Source organism: Bos taurus, chromosome 5, assembly GCF_002263795.3.
Source record: "Bos taurus isolate L1 Dominette 01449 registration number 42190680 breed Hereford chromosome 5, ARS-UCD2.0, whole genome shotgun sequence".
In the NCBI taxonomy this organism is placed as follows: Eukaryota; Metazoa; Chordata; class Mammalia; order Artiodactyla; family Bovidae; genus Bos; species Bos taurus.
The window spans coordinates 112,829,338-112,849,222 of NC_037332.1; the positions used below are offsets into that span (position 1 = coordinate 112,829,338).

The following is a 19,885-nucleotide window of genomic DNA, read 5'->3' on the forward strand; positions in this document are numbered from 1 at the left end:
TTCAGGGAGCCCCTGGGCCTGTTGGGGGCGCTGTTGGGGAACAGGCGAGAGCTCTGCAGGAGGCTGTACTTTGTAGCGGAAGGGCTGCTCCCAGGATGGATGGGCCAGACAGCAAGCCCCCTGTGTCAGGAGGCCTGTAAGCAGAGACCAGGGCCAGGGGGGTGGGAAGCTGCAGAGGGACTCAGGCCCTGAGTAGGCAGCCGCCCTTCAGTCATGCCCCTCCCAGGCAGAGAAGGGAGGGGCTCTGGGGGGAATTCTAGCTCTGTCTCTTGACTTTGCCAAGCCAGGGAAGAGACACACAGCTATCCCCAATATCCCACCACTAACGGAGCCCAAGGGAGACCCAGGGTCTTAGCCCATCAGACTTGCTGAGTGACCCTGGCCCACCCCTTCCCTGTGCTGTGGCTTCATTGGTGTAATGAATTTGATAATGCCTGAACCCTCTGCCCAGCCCTAAACTGCTTCTCTGAGGTTGGGGCCTGGTTTCTCAGTGACAAGAGCCCTTCTCTGATGGTTCTTCATTCATCCCAGAGATGTGGTGAGCGCCCACTGTATGCACAGCCAGAGAGAGAGGGGCCCAGTCTTAACCAGTCTTCACTTCTGCCCCATTTTAGTACCTTTATCCTCTGGAACTCCTCCTTCTACACCTTCATTTCTCTCCGGCTCAGTTGATGCCTTCCTCTCCACCCTCCAATGAGCCCACGTTTTCCCCTCTGACACCTTGAAAGGTACAAACAGAACCACTCTGCTCTCTTCCTCCCTGGGCAGGTCTAGCTGGGAGCTGAGGGAACAGCTGCAGAGTGGGAGGCACTGTGCCCACTTACCTGACCTGGTGCTCAGGCAGCCCTCTGCGGTAGCTTACTGAGGCTCTGGGATGGGAGGGGCATTGAACCAAAGTGAAAGTACACGGTGTGGTGTGCCAGCAGACTACCCCCTAGTGTGGGAGCCCTGCGAGAGCCACTGGTGGTGGAGTTGAAGGTGGCACTGTCCAGCTCAGTGCCTGGCCAGAGCAGGGCAGCAGGGTTTGGTTTTCTGTTTCAAGGTGAGACTTCTATCATCTGTATCAACTCTCCTGCATGTAAACAATGAAAAGAACATTTGTGTCTCCCCTACCCTCCCCATAAGGTACTTTGCTATACATGTTGATTATAAAAAGTAATTTTAAGTAACACTGATATGCCAAGAAGAAAGTATGATTCACCCTAATCTCACCACTCCATAACCATAACTGAGGCTCAACTGTTGGACCTTCCATCCTTTTTGCCCTTCATGTGCACACAGATCACATGTGATTTTCAGTTACCGATACAGTAGCTACCTTGTATGAGCACTGTGTGTCAAGCCTTATCCACGTGCTGGCTTGCAGTAGCTCCTCTTGCCTCAGGGCCTTTGTTTGCTTTGTGTGTTCCCCTGGCTATACCAGATGCAGTTGTCACCACAGAATTTTAGGTTTCCTCTTAAATATCAGTGTCTGTTTAATTCAACGGACTGGAAGCTCTCAGAGGGCAGGAACTGTGTCTTTGCCTGCCACAGAGATACTCAATAAATACTGTCAAATGAGTGTGCAAGTGATCTCATTTCATCTTCACCACTCCCAGGGGGCACTGTTCCCCTCGTTTTTTAGAGATGACAAAAATGAGAAGGAAAACAAAACAGAAGTTATTTAACCAGCCCAAAGTCACAGGGTTCATAAGTGGATCCATATGTCCATATGGTTATCTCCACCCAACCTGTGAACTCGATTTTAAGTTTTGACCACCAAGCAACTGCTCTCACCGACTAGTGAGACAGCTTTTCCCTTTTAACAATATATTGTGAAAGTCTTTGTCAAGAGATATACATTTGATATACAATAGATATACATGGCATACGTTTACCTATGCCATGGTATTACATTGTGTGGATGTAATGTATTCATCAGGTCCTTATTGAGCTTCCCAGTTTTTCCAGGTTACAGGGGATTCCGTGATGAACACTTTTGAACACATGTGCTTGCGCACTTCTCGGAGCACTCGTCCTTTTATTCCTTAGTATAAATTCCTAGAAACCTGCACATTTGTTTACACCGTGACCAGCTGCGAGGTGGGGAAGTGAGGTGGTTGAAGAAGTGGGAATCCGTGGGTAGGTTGCGCCTCAGAATCTCTGCGGAACTCTTTGTCAAAATGTCGTGCTCGCACCGCACCCCAGAAACCCTGTGGTGGTTCCGGGGCACTGGCACTATCTTAAAGGACTGCAGGAGATTCGGAAGGATCCAGGGGGAGACCGCTGGAGTAAACACGTGGTCGCGGCAGATGCAAAGGCGCAGAGTTCATAAAACAAACGCTCCGCACTCGGGCAGTTCGCGAGTCTCGGTAGAAAGGCTTGGGAGGAACGTGATTAGAGACCATCTCCAAACTCCTTGGGGTGGGGGGGGGCCCAGTGTTGGTGGTTCAGTTTTGATTCTGCCCGCTCCAGTGGGCTGGGCAGCGAGGCGGGGGTTGGGGGGAGAGGAGGATGACAGCTGGGAGGATGACGTAATGTGCTCCGGGGGGCTCCGAGCGGACGTGGGGCGGACGGCATTAACCCTTCCACCCCTAGCAGGTGGACCGAGTTAGCTCGCGGAGCGAAACCAAGAGAAAAGGGAACGGTTCCTTTAATCACGGGAGTAAAGGAGGTTGGTCTGAGGACCCGGGGGACTCGCTCTTCGTATTCGCTTAAGAGCCGCCAGAGGTGGGGCCTCGCTATGCAAATCCGAGCTGCTGATCGTCGACGCGCCATCACCCCACGCGCCGGCCCGCGCGCCGATTGGCCACGACCAGCCTGGTCCCATTGACAACAAACAAGGGGGCGCCCGGCCCGGGGGGCGGGGCCACGGAGGGCGCGGGCTGGGGGCGGGGCAGCGCCGCCCCGCCCCCGTCCCGCGCGGCGCAAACATGGCGGCGGCTGGCACCGGCCGCTGAGGCGGTAACCGGGTGGGGGCTGTTGGGTGTCATGGGCGGCGACGGCGGCACCGCCCCCGCGTCTCCCTGAGCGGGACGGCAGAGGAGGTGTGGGGCGCGGGGGAGGTGGTCTTCTGCGCCGAGCCGGGCGATGGACGGAAGCGGCGAACTGGGCGGTCTGGAGACCATGGAGACGCTGACGGAGCTGGGCGATGAGCTGACCCTGGGGGACATTGACGGTGAGTGGTGGGGTGGGGTGGGTGGGAGAGCGGGGGGCGGGGGGCGCGCGCGGGGAGGAAGGGGTTACGGCGGCGCGCGCGGGTGCGCGTGCGCCCACCTTCTCCTCACACACAGCCGCCACCGGCCAGCCCCGTCTCACGCGGGAGGAACCGGCGCGCGCGGTCGCCGCGGCCGTCCGCAACCCTTCCGGGCGCTGCGGGCTTCAGCCCCGCCCGGCGGCTGGGCTCCGGCAGGCCGCGCGGGAACTGCTGCGGGGGGCGCCTCGTGTCCGGAAGCCCAGCGAGGGTCGCGGGGTCGGCGAGGGGCGGGGGGGCCTGAAGGGAGCGGCCAGCGGAGAGCGCGCGGCCGCTGCCTCCGTCGCGCGGCGTCCGAGGTCCCGCTCTGCCTGCTCGCCCAAGCGGCTCCGTCGCACCTGTCACTCCCCACCGGGCCGCGTGGGCGGCTCTGGGAGATTCCCGGGGCCGGGCCCCTAGGCTCCGCGTCCTCCCCCTCCGTGGTCTTTCCGGGGTTGAACCGCGGCCGAATTCTCCCGGCACTTGGGAAAACTTTGGGGGGCAGCGAGAAGCTTAGTCGCTGATGAAGCGAGCGGTGGCGGCGGAGTGTTGGACGCATCTCCCCGCGATAGAGACCCGGGCGCTCCTGCTGTCGCGCTGCAAAGAGAGTTGAGCCGCAGGAATTTTGAGTTGTGCTCTCCCCGACCCCCTCGGGGACAGGTTGGGGAGTCGGGTGGCCTTTGTTCCGGCCACTTTCACAGCGGAGTGGAAGAGCTGTAGGAGCCCAGGGGATCATTTTGTGATCACGGAATCCAAAGTTTGGAGGTCAGAGACTTGCCCAAGGTCACCCAAGCTGGTTACAGAACACAGTTACTGGGTCAGTGTTGCCGTCGCTGCTAACATCAGTCTTTTCACCTGATCTTTGGGGGTGAGAGGTCCAATGAGTGGATAAGTCGTCTTAGTAATAATAATAACTCCCAGCAGAAGGCAATGGCACCCTACTCCAGTACTCTTGCCTGGAAAATCCCATGGACAGAGGAGCCTGGTAGGCTGCAGTCCATGGGGTCTCGAAGAGTCGGACACGACTGAGCGACTTCACTTAAACTTTTTACTTTCATGCATTGGAGAAGGAAATGGCAACGCACTCCAGTGTTGTTGCCTGGAGAATCCCTGGGACGGGGGAAGCCTGGTGGGCTGTCGTCTATGGGGTCGCACAGAGTCGGACACGACTGAAGTGACTTAGAAGCAGCAGCAGCAGTTGGGCTCTTCTGATAGTCTAGGCCCTACTTACTTATATTGTTTCACTGGTTCCTCATTACAATCCCTGAAGTAGATATTCTTACTGCTCCGGTTTTATAGGGGACCTAAGTCAGATATGTTAACTTGTCTCAAGTCACTCCCTCTAGATTCTCCAGAACCCATGCTCTTAATCAGTCAGTGACTCAGATGCATTGTGCTTTCCAGTTTACAAAGTGCTTTCTTGTGCCAGGATCTTACTACAGCCCTACAGGCAGGTATGAAGGCTTCATCTCATTATACAGATGAAGAAACCGAGGCAGCAGAAGATTCTCTTCCAGGGGAAGAGACAGTGGCAGCAGCTAAATGAAGAGGATCCATTTCTCATTTTGCTTCTGTAACAACCCTGTGGCCTGACCTTGTTTTCCTATTTTGGTCATCCAGGCAGTGTGGTAAGACTCTTAAACGAAGCCCTAAATCTAACCACAGACTTTTTTTGTTGGATGCTCCCAAATACAGAGATGTGTTGACAAATGGAGGGAGGGAGGTTCTTGGAACTTAACAAGGACAGCTAACATGTTGTGAGCACTTGTGTGCCAGGCACCGTGTTAAGCAGTTAGTATGCATCAATGTTCTCAATCCTTAACAAGTTCCATCAGGTAGAGACTGCTTGTTATACTACATTCATCCCTTTTTTATAAATCCTGAAACTGAGGCTCAAGGCAGTTGATTAACTTACCCATAAGGCATACACAGCCAGTAAGGAATATGTCTGTAACTGCCTACCAACAGCCTCACACAAAGAAATTTGTGTGGATTTTGCATTCCCATTCGGAAACTGATCCCTGTTTGTTTTCATTTATAAATTTATAATGTGTTAAAGTGTGCTTGTGCGCATGCTAAGTCACTTCAGTCGTGTCTGACTCTGCGACTCTATGGACTATATAGCCTGCCAGGCTCCTCTGTCCATGGGATTTTTCCAGGCAAGAATACTGGAGTGGGTGGCCATGCTCTTCTCCAGGGGATCTTCCGGACCAAGGGATCAAACCCACATTTCCTGTGTTTCCTGGATTGCAGGCAGATTCTTTACTGTTGAACCACTGGGGAAGTGCACTGTGTTGAAGTACCTGGTGGTTAAGTAGTAACCTTACACCTATAGATGATTGAGTAAAATGAACATTCTGGAAACTCCCACAGTGGTTAAGTGGCTTCACAGGGCTCCATGTTAGATTTGGGATAAAGTGGTTCCCTGTCTTCATTGGTCAACAAGTATTCACATGTCAGCTGTAGTGTCTGAGCTATAGGGAACATAGGAAGATAGGATTTTATGGCTTTGTGGAGCTTGAGATGAATGATAATAAAACTGTAGTGTGTGTGTGTTATATGCATGCATGCTCAGTTCTGTCCAACTCTTTGCGACCCCTTGGACTATAGCCCGCAGGGTTCCTCTGTCCATGGAATTCTCTAGGCAAGAATACTGGAGTAGATTGCCATTTCCTCCTCCAGCGGATCTTCCCGACCCAGGGATTGAACCTGCATCTCCTTTGTCTCCTGCATTGGCAGGCAGACTCTTTACCACTGGTAAGCATACTGAGTATGCTTTACCTGGTAAGCATACTGAGTATAGAATAGCTCAGTTATAGAGGGCAATTAGTGAAAGTCAGTGAGTATGGATGGAGCTTGGTAAATACTGGCTTACCAGGAAGACCACACCGAAGAGATGGCCCTGCACTCAGGTCTTAGAGCAAAGTTGAGCGGGCTGAAGACTGGTGGTCTGCAGATATCCTTGAATACTCACCCATACACCCCCTCCAGAACATCAACCCTATGAGGGCCAGGACCTTTGTTTTGTTTCCTTCGCCTAGAATTAAATATTTGTGGAATGTTTGAAAGAGTCCAAGGACTTTGAGCTAGGCAGGAGTAGGATAATTAATATTAGGCTCAGCCCTTGGTGTTGGATCAGATCAGGGCTAGATGCTTCTGGGAGCCAGTCAGCTGAAGAAGAGACTCTGTGGGTATGAACACATATATTTTTTTTGTTTGTGTGTGGTGGGGGAGAGAGGGTTTCTACCACCTAGAGAACTCATTCCTGCCTCAAGGAGATAGTCATCTGGGTGAGTGATGACAATCCTAAGAGAGTGACGGGATGGGGAGAGGAAGTAGCCATTGTACAAGGTGCTGGACATGACAAGACTTGGCCTCAGTGAAACTTGGTCCTGAAGACAGAGCAGAGGTGGAATTTAAGTTCCCATTTAGGCTTTGATGTAGGGCATTGGGAGGATTCAGAAGGTAGCAGGAAGAGCTGGTTTGGGGAGATGATGAAAATTTGTCTTTAAATGGACTGAAATTGAGGCACTAGTAGGAAACGGGAGACAGATACTCAGGAGAAGGTCAAAACTGGGGGTGGAGATTAAAGACTAGTCACTCAGATTGGTGAGTTGAGGACACAGGTGAGAGGAAAAGGTGGAACCAGACAGGCGAGGAAAGTGTAATAACCTAAGGGGAAGTGAGCTTTTTGAGGAACAATGGATGATGGAGACAGGGCTGCAGAAGACAGCAAGGATGACGAGGCTCTGAAAGGACTCGTGGGATTTGGCAATTAGGAGATCCACTGGAGGAAGCGATTGGGTGAAGTGGTCCAAGGCTAGGTAAACGGAGTCAGGAGGGCAAGTAGGGGCAGCGGTTCTCAGTGGAGAAACTTTTCAGTGAGCTAATATACATTCTCCCCTTGTGAATTGGCCTCTTCTGGACATTTCACATGAATGGAATCATACACTGAGTGGCCTTCTTCACTTAGCATAATGTTGCGGTTCATCTGTTGCACCAGTGTTCCCTTATATGGATACTCCGTGTTTTATCGGTTCATCACTTGTTAGACATTTAACTTGTTTCCACATTTTGGCTATTATAAATTAAGCTGCTGTGAGCATTCATGTACAGATTTTTCTGTGGGCATGTTTTCTTTTCTCTCGGGTAGATCCTCTCCGGTTTTTGTCGCTCTTTGTTTTTTCCTAGGGTTTATCATAGCCCCATTTATTCACTTGCTTACTTTCCGTGTTCCCATAACTAAGGTGGCCCTAAATCTTATGACAGGAGCTCAGTTTGGCGGTCGGTTCTTTTCATTCCCCTTGTTGATATCTCTTCTGAAACTTCCCCTCTTTTTGCTGTGTCTGATGGTTGTTCTAGGTCTATTGTTCCTCGTTTATACGGGGACTACCCTTGACTATCACCTGGGGTCAGGGACATGTTGAAGCCCTTATTCCCTTGTTTTGTGTGTGTGTGTGTGTGTGTTTTTCTCCCTTGATTTGATGGAGCACATCCTCCAGTAGCTTACTAAGAAAGAGTACATTAGGAGTAAATTTGGGGGGACCTTACCTCTCTAAAAATATCTTTATTCTAACCTCTCCGATTTGATAGTTTGGGTGAATTTAGAATTTCAGGTTGAAGGCATTGCCTTGTTGTTTGCTAGCTTTCAGTAGTTGGGCATCTGATACTGTTTTGACTCCTACCCTCTGTGTGTGACCTGTTTTCCCTGGAAGTTTGTGGGCTCTTGTCTTTATCCCTGGTGCTCTGAACTCCACAAGGATGTCCGCTAATGTGACTGCGTGGTCGGTGTGTGCCTGCTCGGTGGGCTCTGAAGGGCTCACAGAGTCAGATACCTGCCTGCATGCAGTCCCCCTGCTGGTCACCTAGCCTGCCCTCCTGTCTGCTGAGAAACCTGTGGTTCCTGAGCCTTTGGGTGGCACTGTCTCTTGGGCCTCTCCTGGCTTCTCCCAGCAGACAGTTCTGTCTTGGGCAGAGTCCCTGGACACTACCTGGCACTAAAGAAGCACTCTGTAAAGGTGTGTCTAACGAGGAGAGGAAGGCACTTCAGCTTCAAGGTGTTGGGTGGGCCCCTAGCCTGTGTGTCCACGTCACTGGGAAGGCTGGAGTGGCCAGCCTGGTGTGGGGGAGGAGGTGAGGAGAGGGGTAGAAACTGACTCCATGTCTCTCCAGTGAGTCATGCTTCGGAAAAACTGCTCAGTGAGGTGGAGCCTCGATCTACCTCGTACCCCATTTTCAAGATGTAAGCTTTGTCTTGACCCTGAAGTATATATCACTGGTGCTAGTGTCTGGGTTGAAAGAGCTGCTGTTGCTCTTAGCTTGTTTATTTTCTATGAGTTTTTAGCTCCTGGTCTCATCCAGTTCCATTTCCTGGGATACATCTTCTGGGCTTGCTCACACCTCCGAGCCAGTCTCTGGGTTTCTCCTCCTTCCTGGGTCTGTTTGGTCTCGCCCTTGACAAACATTGTCACACTCACACCCGGGCCTATGGCCCAGTGTTCTGAGCGCTGCCTGCCTCTCAGTCTTTTCTGTCATCCTCATACTCAGCCCAGGCTTGGCTTTTTTTTTTTAAGTAAATTTTTGCTTCTATATTGAATAGATCTTTTCTTTCCTCAATTACATAATTAAAAAAGGAACTTCTTAAGCGACTTTATTCAAATAGTGCCCCCTGAATATCAAATTGTCTCTCCTGCTGGGTTTGTGTATGAACTTTATATTAAAGTGCACATGAAACATTATAGCATTTTCACTTATGGATTGCTGTAGGTGGAGACAGTTGAGGTGTAATTGTCACAGTGTCCAGTGTAATTCATCTGAGGCGGCAAACGCCTGTTCAGGTCCCTGTGGAACATTTTCATCATTTGCAGTTTCATTAGCCTAAGCATTGTTGCCCTGAACACAGATGAGCAAATCACTTGGAGTTAGCTCGTTTGGTGTGTGTTTCTCATCAAGGACTCTTCAAGTCAAGAGCTGGGTGATAGCTCTTACACACTGCCAGCTGTAGCCCTTTCATTAAAAAAAAACTTTTTCAATATGATAAATTACTGTGGTGATTGGAACTTACCACTTGGAAAATATTTTTTTAATGATACATTCATGAAGCAAGATAAAAAATATGAAAGGGGTGCTATGGAAAGTCTTGCCCCCGGCCCTGTCATCATCTACTTAGGGTCCACACCCCCCAGGTTATTCATTTTTTCATTTCCTTTACATCCTTCAAAACTTAAGGCAGATAGAAGCAAATAGCATGTATGGATTTTCACTTTGCTCCCCTTTTGATTTTTCACAAATAGCTCGCATGCTATAAGTTTTGTTTTTCTGCCGATGTTGATGTTAGAGATCTTCCCAGTCTTCTTCACTGCTGCATGGTTCTCCATCCTCTGTCGGTGGGATTCTCCAGGCATGAATCCTGGATTGGGTCACTGGTTCTTCCCCAGGGAATCTTCCCAACCCAGCGATTAAACCCTGATCCCCAGTGTCTCCTGCATTGGCAGGCAGTCTCTTTACCACTGAGCCACTTGAGAAGCCCGTGTGCAGGTATAGGTGCAGGATGAGTGACTAGAGGTGGGTGCTGGCTCCAGGTGGGGTGGTGAGAGCTACATCACAGATGCTGCCAGAGTCAAAAGAGAGAAGCATACGAAAGGAAGGGGCAGGAAGTAACATTCTCTTCTGACTCCTCTGTGGTTTCGATAGGTCCTGTCCAGTGCTCTCCACGATGGATGGACCAGTTTACTCCCCCGCCACAGTGGAGGAGAGGGCCTGTCCTCCTTAGCTTCCAGCTAGAGTTTGAAACTCTGGCCCCTTTATCCTGCCTGTCTCTATGCCAGTTTAGGGCTGATGCCACCCAGCCACCCACAATGCACAGATAACAGGCTCCTTCGTCCTGGCCTCCTGGTTCCTCATTTGCCTTTCCTGTACTTGAGACCACTGGACAGTCAGTGAGCAGCCACCAGCTTCCTGAGCAGTCCCTTCCTGTGCTTCTGATGTCCCCTTTGCTTGCCCAGAGCCCTAGTGGTTGCGACTCTCTTACTCCTTTGCTGCACTTGGTTTCTTGCAGTGATCCTTCGTCAGGTTGGCTTGCTCTCCGTATGTTTAGACTTGCTCTAAAGGTGCAGCAGTTCCTTATTTTCAGCCCTCCTCTGCCTTGGGGGACTTGATAAATGACTTCTTGTTTTACGCTGTTTCATCGGGGCTCTCTTCTGTCTAAGTTCCCTTTTCTTCAGTGTCTTGGTGGCAGCCCTGTCTTCTGCCAAAAGTCTGTGAATCCTCTATCCTTGCATAAAAGTTCTTCGGGACTCTGTATTCCTATAGTGTTCTTCATTCTAATTCTCTTATGACTACTTTTCACCAAAATCTGCAGATATTTTAGGAAATGCCCTTTGGTTATGAATAGCCTCACCTCTCACAGTACTTTCCTTTGAACTGTTAAAAGTCAATGGGGGTTGTTTTTCTGAGCTAGATGGGTGGATTTTCTGTGATTATTTGTTGGGCAGGACTGAAATAGACATGCAATAGCTATTTCCCATCGTGTGATTCTTGCTAAGATGTACACCATCTTTGATAGTGAATATGGGACCATTTCCTCTTGATCCTACAGATGTACTGTCATTTATCCTGAGGCGCATCGGTTCTCTAGGTAAATGTGACTGTCTTATTCTTTATTAATTATTGACTCTCTCTGCAGCCGCCACTTCTTTTCCATCCTTCATCGGGTTTTGAAATCACACTGTAGGCAGCATCCACTGTGTGCCCAGCACAGTGTCTGGATAGCTCTGCAGTCGGGACCCTTTGAGAGGGCCTGTGTTGTGCTGGGCTCTGGGTATAGCCCTGGCAGGGTGAGCAAGGTCCCTGCCTTCACTCGGTGTGTGTGGCCTTTTACCTACACTGTCTTTGCTTTTAATTCTTTCTCCAGTTGCATGGTATGTTACAGATGAAGACACTGAGGCCCAGATCAGAGCTAGTAAGTTGTAAAAGGGTGACCTCAGTCCAACTCCAAAACCCATGTACTTTTCCACCCCTGCATGCCAAGCCCCCATCTGATGTAGAGGGCTTCAGAGTTGTGAATACAAGGCGGGTGGTGGGCTGGGGCTGGAGAGACCAGCCTCCTCTGCGCAGGTTTCCCTTCAGTCCACATGTGTTTATCAGGAAGGGTCTGCCCTGTGCTGGATGCTTCAAGTGACTTCCCTGGATCCCACAGCACTTCTCTAAGCCTTCTGTCCTGCTGCAGAGCAGGGACTGGGGCTGTCTGCGTCTCAGGTGCTCTGAGACTTGCCTGAAGCTACAGCACATGCACGGAAGAGGGCAGGGAGTCTAACATTCTCTTCAATTCTTATCTGAGAGTGAACGAGGAGCTACAAGTTGCAAGTGGACTCTTAGGACCAAGGGCCCTTTTTTTAGAATACAGTTTTGAAATGTTTATTCTTTCCTTTTGAAAGGGCTTCTGTAGGTGTGGTGGGCGGACACGAGCAGTTACAGAACAAGGTCAAGTGTTCCATTTCTGGACCACAAGCCTCACGGGTTAAACTTTGTTGACATGATGGAATTTTTTAAAGAATAGCAGGATCCCAGAGCGAGGCCTCAAAGGAAGGCTCTCTGGGGAACCTGTTTAGAAACTAATCCTCAACCATTGAACGGCTTGGAAGCTGGAAAACAGAGCTCTTTCTGCATCTCTCAGGCCTTCGGAATTGCTAATGAACACATGTCTAAACGTCCCTTATAATGTGGCTTCTGCATCTGTCCTGTGGAACTGGTCTGCTGGGTTCAGGGACTAGACTGGATCAGTGATGAAATTCCGGCTGCTGAACCAGGTGTGGAACTGCCTTGTTAAACTGGAGTCTTCTTGGCTCAGGCCCTCATCGTCCCATAGCAACTCATGGAAATACTGCTTCTTCCTAAGTGTAAACGTCCCTGCGAGGCCTAACACGTTACAAAAATTCCTCTGATACATTTGTCTTCCTGATAGTGCTGGGAGGTACTTGATTTTATTCCCATTTTGCATATGAAGACGTAGAGACAGATAAAATGATTTGCCCAAGGTTTACTGTGCTGATGAAGTGGCATTAGGAGTGAACTTGGGCCTTCTGACGTGAGCTCGTACTCTTCCCTACCCTGTGGGAATGAGGTGGGAGATGCCCTGACTCCGGAAGCCTGTCTGGGGACCCCTGTTCTCGTCAGAAGTTGTTTTAAGTTTTTTAAATTTAATTTAAGAAATTTGTTCATTCCAGTTCCGCATGAGTATCCACTATGTTCCTGGCTCAGTGCTATGTATCTGTGCTCTGTGCTGGGTCCCACACAAGCTAGCATATTGTTAGACTCAGGTATTAGAGGTGAATGAAAAAGTCTGAACTGTCAGGGAGCTGACATCTAAGCAGCCTGTCACAATACAGAGCAAAATGCAACAGAGGCCAGAACAGAGGAACAAAGTCCCAAGTTTTTGAAACACTAAGGAAGGGGAGTAGGAAAATCTTCACGGAGACTGGCGTTTGAGCTGAGTTGTGAAGGATGAGTTGAATAGTATTTTAGAAAGGAGAATTTGGAAAGGCAGGGTGTTGGGAATAATTTGACATGTTTGGGAATATGTGATTCCTTGTGGCCAGAACACTGTGTGGGACCGAGGGTCTCAAACTTTAATGTGCTTAAGAGGCCCACCAGGGTACACCCCCAAAGATTCCAGTGTGGAAGGTAAGATCTGGGGTAGAGTCCAGGAGGGGCACCGGCCAGGGGAGCAGGCATAGTAGTGTCCCAGGCTGAGCGGACAGCCGCTTTGTAAGGCTTGACCACCGTGCTCGGGTGATTTGCAGGTTGTCCTCTTGATAGCTGTGTTTTGTGGCCTTCCTCAAACTTAGTTTTGATCAGGTCCCTCTCCTGCTGTGCTGTCAGTTGGCAGGCTTGGTGATGAGCCACAGAAGCTGGCTTTGAGTAGCTCGAGTAGAAAAGGAGTTTATTGGCAGGATAGTGTGTGGACTGATCAGAAAAGCAGGAGAGCCAGACCGGGAACACGAGCCAGAGCCAAGGGCAGCTTGGCAGCAGAGTCCTGCTAAGAAGAGGCCGGAGCAGCCTGTTTAGGACCCGCTGCCTCGGTGGCCTCTGCTTGTCCCCGCTTCCTAGAGTCACGTTCCTGGTGGCAGCATGCATTCATCAGAGCCGCCTGGCAGGAAACCTTAATGCTGAGACCACCCAGCATGGGTTCTCCAGAAGGAAGATCAGGGTGCATGGGAGGTACAGCTGGAAGGACGGCAGACAGAGCAGGAATGGCAGATGTCCGTGGTGCTTTCTGTGCCACTCCAGGCAGCTTCCGTGAGGCCTTCACAGCTCAAGTGCAGGCAGCTCCGTCTCTCCACTCTGTTCCATGTGCTCTGCGGAAGCTCCTTCCAGAACATTTCTTGGTGCTGTGCTTTTGCTCATACCATTCCCTTTGTCTGCAGCACCTACCCATGCCTCTCTCTAAGTCACAAACGTCTCTTCACTCTTCAAGGCTCTGCTTTCCCTGCCTGCCAGGACGAGTCAGCCCTTTCTCTGCCTTCTGACAGCCCTTCCTCTGTGAGGCACCTGTCTGTTCACCCTTGTCACAGTTTCTGGGGTTGGTTGGGTTTCTTTCCTGTGAGGTTGCTGGGTGGGAAGGGAACCGGCACTTTGGAGTCTGTGCTATATGCAGGTTCCCCGAGCTCCAGCACCGCAGTGCACAGTGGGTATGAACATGCTGGGTGGTGATTTGTAGCAGGGGTTAGTAACCTGCTTTGGAAGTATTATTTTTGTCCTTAGTCTGAGGGAGATTTGGGGGTGTGGTAATGATTTGGGGAAGGGTAGGTTGGTGAGTCACTGAGGTCTTTCACTTTTGCCTGAATGACTTTTTTAAAATTAATTTTTCTTGGAGTATAGTTGCTTTACTGAGTGGTTTAAGGACTGGGAAAGGTGGAGATCCCCAGCTTTGGAACTTTGCCCCCCAGGAGGACAGTTAGGTGGAAGGAGTGGCTTTTGCCAGACTTTGTGGACACTCGGTTACCTGGCACTATGCAGCGCCAGCCCCTGGAACAGGCTTGTGCAGGGGCGTTCCTGAGCGTCTTCCTCTCTGCCTGTTGTTCAACTTTCAGTCTCTTTGTTGCAGGAGAGTGAGAGAGACACCAGAGAGATGCAGGGTGGGAGCAGATGAAGGGTCAGGAGATGCAGGACACCCGGGATGACACCCTTTTCCTTCCTGAGCTGGGGATGTTTGTTCCCATTAGAGAACGAGGCTGTCTGGTGACATCCACACAGTAACAGAAGCAAAGCATCTGTCCAGGGTGGTGGCTGAGAACTTGACTCTTCAGTCCCAGCGCCGTCACCTGCTGACTGAGTGACGCTGGACAAGTTACTTAACTTCTCTGTGCCTAGTATTCCTTGTGTGTGAAGTGGAGGTGATGAAGGCACCTACCTCAAAGTGTCATGGAAATTAAGTGATGAAATCCATGTCAAGTGCTTAACGTAATTGTTAACATGTGGTAAGAGCTCAGGAAATGTCAACAACTGCTATACTGCTTTTATTATTACTGCTAGTCATTGGCTTGAGTTTTCTCTTAATTGTTGTTCTCAAAATCTGTTCTTGATCTGTTTCTAAAAGCATGCATTTCAAAGGAATAAAGAAACAAGATGGACAGCCTATCAAATGTGGATGGTCAACAGATCTGATGCCTCTAATGTGGTCTTGGTAAGACCTGGGTTCCCAGCTGGGACCCAGGGTGAGGCTCTCCCATGGGTGGGGACAGTCACTGCGAGGTGGGACAGTCCCAGGGGTGGAGGGCTCCTGAGAGGAAGGCCCCCTAGCATGCTTGTTGGAGTGACGTCTGGAGCAGGATGGAGCCTTCGTGAACTTACCTGCCTAAGACCCCTCATTGGACTTGGGCTTATTTCTTCCTGTGTAACGACCCCCACCACCATCACCACTTTCAAGCACTCTGTGCCAGACACTGTTCTAAGTGCTGTGCATATATTAACTCATTTGAAAGAGTGCTTAAAGCTGCCTCCCAGGGTGATTTGAATCGTATGCCATGATAAGTGGAAGTTTGCAAGGCGTTAAAAGCAGACACAACTGGGTGACACTGCTGATGAAGTTCTTTTCTAGTAAAAAGAGAAAATCACATTTAACCTTTGTCTCTAAATGCTCACACACAAGCATGGGATGAATTGCAGTAAAAACAACAGAAGCTTTTTAGGAAATGTACTCCTACAGGGTCCTCTTGCGTCACGCGCCTTTATCATCCCAGCACACGGCACCTGGCCCTGGCAGGTGTTCACACGGGGTTTCTCCGCCAGAACATGTGCCTCTTGATGTGTTCAGTTTTGTGTCTGGCACACTGTAGGCTCAGTTAATGTATGTTGAATGCAGGTCTTAAGGGTTGTGTCTTTATTGGTTTGTTCTTTATTTGAAGAAAGAGGGGTGTTCTGGAAAGGAGCATCTTGTCAAGGCAGAAGGTCTCATCTGGAGAAAGTTTTAATACTTTGGGAGGAAAGTATGCTGGCAAAATACAGTCAGGCAAAAATCTCTCTCATCTACTCCCCCTTGAGTCAGTTACATGTGTGTTACCCTGAGATGGATCTTCTTTCATTAACATTGAACTTAGTATTGGGGGTCATGAGATGGGTTACATTAAGTGCCCCCCCTCCACCCACACCCAGATTCCCCAGACTTTATTGTCGCTCCAGGTCCATCTTGCATCTTTCTCCCAGGTTGTAAAATCCAAGAAATGTTTGTTTTGTGGGGGGAAATAGAGTGCATGGAAGAGATATGCAGACCTCAATATGGATATAAATTCAGATCTTGTAGCTTGTATGAAGGGCTTGAGCAAATAGTTTAACTTCCCTGAACCTCATCTTCATGACCTGTAAAGTAGAATAGCAATACTAGCACCTGGGTTTGTGTGAAGTAGTACGTAGGTATTAGTGACAGCTATTATTATGTGTCCACATGGAATCAATAGGAAGTGAATTTAATTTCAGTCATAACCACCTTCTCTGCATTTGAATAAAATGTAAATATGATTTCTAGTTAGAAAATAAGTTTATTAGCTTTGTCACTGAGTTGTTGCTTTTAAACATCAATAGTGTGACTACTGGCTTTTATTCAAAGGTTAAATTGGAAGCTAAGCTACAAATAACCCTTTTTCAAATGTTAGGTTGAAAAAGAAACTATGAAAAAGTCAAAAGACATTTTAGTATGTGCTGATCATATCCCTATATATTAATATATATCCATTGGAATTTGGATTGTTCCTATATTTATAAGTAGGGAAACTGAGTCTTGGAGAGATCAATTAATTTCCCAGAGGCAGCACAATTACATTATGAGAGTTCCAACCAGCCTTCTGATTTGTCACACAGAAAGCTGTGTTTGAATTTAAACTTGGGAATCCCCATTCTCTTTGGCCTTCCAGGTAATTCTTGGTTTAACTTTTCAACATCCTGCTTTTCTTTTTTAATATGATTGTTTGCCACGCTCCCTTCACACAACCCCTAAGAGATAGGTGGCCTGTTTCCCAGTTTTCATACATAACTGGAACTTTCCTTTGGGGACTTCCCTGGTGGTTCCAGTGGTTAAGACTCTACATTTCCACTGCAAGGCATACAGTTTCAATCCCTGGTCAGGAAACTAAGCCCTCATGCTGTGTGGCACAGCCAAAAATTAAAAAAAAAAAAAAAAAAAACTTCCCTTTAATCAATTTTCAGAAGTCTCTTCCTCTGTTGATGAGTTACCCTAACTTTTGTTTTAGCTGTTTTGATATTCTCTCAAGTCAGAACTCAGCCCTAAGTCTTTGCTCAGAATGATTCTTAGTGAGCATATGGTGTCTGGGGACTCTGGGCAAGCCAGTAGCCCCCTATACAAACCAGAGTGAGCAGGGCTGAGGTGCAGGGCTCCCCTTCCTAGAGCATTGCTGGATTGCTGGCTGTAGCTTTTCCTTCTTTAAGAAGGAGAGAGACCAAGTTCATTACCATGAGCTGCAGACCCCTTCAGGATTTGGTCCTGACCACCTGCCCAGCCTGGTGCCCTCCCGCTGCCCACCATGCAGCTCCAGGCCTCCAAGCCGTGGCTTGCAAGATTCCCTGGGCCTAGAATTCCCCCGGCATCCTGGTCAGCCTTCATTCCAGCTTCTTGAGGAAGCTGCTCGACCAGCTGGAGTCAGTGATTTTATCACATCCCCTGTGTTGTCCTCACCTGCTGTGACTGTCGCCACCAGATCTGTCACTCTCACTAACTCCTTGAGGTCGAGGGGTGTTTTTTCTGCGCCAGCACGCAGTGGGTGTTCAACACATTTAAAATCTTGCATTTATATACCTACTTCACCAAAAGTGGAAGCTTTGTGGAAATTACAGAAATTTGTCCAGATTTTCCTGGGTAACCCAAATTTCAAAAATATCTTGTCCCATCATGAGGCGGTGTCCCTTCCACTTTTGGTTCAGAAAGCGTGTTTGCTGTTTTTATAGAGTGCATGAAGGTTGCATGTGAGGGCATCTCAGTGAGTTGATACCAAGTCGTTTAAGTACCAGAGCGCTGAGTGCCTAGAGAGGCCCAGGGAGTGGAAGGTTTTGTCTAGGTGCTTGTGGAGCACAAGATCTAAGGAAAGTATTAAAAAATAGGTCTTACTGGATGTAATATGACAAAAGAAACTTTTTAATGTTTGAAGCATACTCTTATACCAGTATATCATTAGTATGTAGTGAAAATTTATGAAGATTACTGAGGAAAACAGCAGGATGACAAAGGTGGATTCAAGGAGAATGCAAGAAACTGATACTCACATAATAGGAAAGAAGTAAGATTGCAAATTCAGATATATAACCGGCTAATGTCCTGCAGGGCAATAAAGACAAAGCTTTCAAGGTTATCTTTTTCACCAGACAAGTCATTTGCTACTTGTTTATTTTCTACATGAACATCTCATGTTACAGAATGTGTACCTGATGAATAGTAAAGAGGAAGTCAGACCACTCTGTGTTTCCGGAGCGCGTCAGATGACCTTTAGGTAGACAGGTAGGACTTTTAGAGACGCTGTACTTCCCCGCCCCGGCCCCCGGCCCCCGGCCCCCGGCTCCCGCTTATTTTCAAGTTTTGGACAATTTTTTTTTTTTTTTAAACAAATCACAGTTGGGTTCAGGAGTTAAAAGATGGCTAGACCTGAGGTAGAAAAGTGTCCTTGGTGAAAGAAATTGTAGGTCGTTTTGAAATGGAATTGTGCAATTAAAAGGAAGAAGGCTGTAACAAGCAGAAAGGGTGAGGCAGGTGATCGCATTCAGAGAAAGAGCCCCTCCTCCCCACCAAAGGCTTGTGCTGACAAGGAAGGGAGTGGGTGGATGATGAGCTAAAGTGAGTGGAAATGAAATCCCTTGAAGTCGGAGGGAGCCATTGGTGGGAAGCTATGAAACTCCTGTTTGAGAAGTTTGATTTGCTTTGAAAGATTGTTGGCCCAACAAGGTACTCAAGACGATTGTCACCAGGTGGAAGCTGCGGTTGAAATCAAGGCAAGAGGGAGGGAAGAGATAACCCTGTGATACTGTGGAAGGTGACCTGCCAGGAATTCATAGCGAACTCACCGCAGAGGAAAGAAGAAGAAAAGAGCAACTGAAGGTAGAGCCGCAGGTCACTGTCTTTCGATTGGAACTCAAGAGCTGGCTCAGGTTCTGTTGGCCCAGAGACAATGGCACCGGTCACCTGAGCTGGGTCCTCTGGGGCTGCCCCTGATGCCCACCCTGGGCAGGTGGCGAGAGAGCCAGGGCAGACCAGAGGCCGTCCAAGAACGACTTGGTTTCCCTTTGTCTTTTCTTTCTTAATTTTTCAATGTATTATTTGATTATGTAATACTTGATACGTGCAGAGGAGTGTGTGACACATTTGTGTGTGTTATGAAACACAAGCATTTGAGAACCTCCACCTCCCCACCTAATTTTCCTCTGTGGTTTCTTTGCCAGTAAAGAGTTCACTCATCCCTCACTTAAAATATAGGATACCTGAGTTACCCGCTTGTCATCCTGTGTCATTCGGCACCTCCTCCAGCCTCCCTTTCCCCAGGACTGTGACCCAGGATTCCCCTGAAGTGCATGATTCTACCCCTGTGCTCTGAGCTTCTTAGCAAATAAATGTGTCTCCCGGTGTTTGAGTGGATCAATTTTTTTTTTTTTTTTTAGTTGAGCAATCTCTAGAATAATTTTATCTGTAGAGCTGCCGTAGCATATAATTTCAAAAAATATCTTGAGGATATTTCATTTCTTGAGTACTTATTTTCAAGAAATTTCATAAGTGGTCACATTTTCTATGGAAATATTGACTCCAAGTCACTAGATTTGGAGGGTACTTGTTGTCAGATCATACATTTACACAAAATAATAGTGTACAAATAAAACAAACCTTATTAAATTTCTCTAACAGTCCTGATATTCCCTTGGGTGGGGCAGGGGGCTCATTCCACTAGTTGTCATCTCTCAATTATTCTAGTTTAAACTCTCAATTTTTCACAATTCAGTCTCTTTTTTTTTCCCACCTCCCTTTGGGTCTTCTTAAATGCTACATCAAGGAAAGAGTTCTGTGGCATATGACCCAAATCCTTAGAGACTCTATTCTTGAATTATTAGTGGGTTTTGCCATGGGTGACTTGTCTCTTCTGATTCCTGGACCGGTATTTGTTGAGGTGCAACTGGACCTGCCTTGCT

General features: G+C 48.6%; 1 protein-coding gene across 1 annotated transcript in view; it reads left to right on the forward strand.

Annotated features, from left to right (window-relative positions):
- The first annotated feature begins 3,069 nt into the window (after positions 1-3,069).
- Positions 3,070-19,885, forward strand: part of SREBF2 (sterol regulatory element binding transcription factor 2) — a 57,771-nt gene continuing 40,955 nt past the window's right edge. Inside the window, exon 1 of the mRNA NM_001205600.2 lies at positions 3,070-3,157. Within this exon, the coding sequence (NP_001192529.2) occupies positions 3,070-3,157 (88 nt within the window). The remainder of the gene's footprint in view (positions 3,158-19,885) is intronic.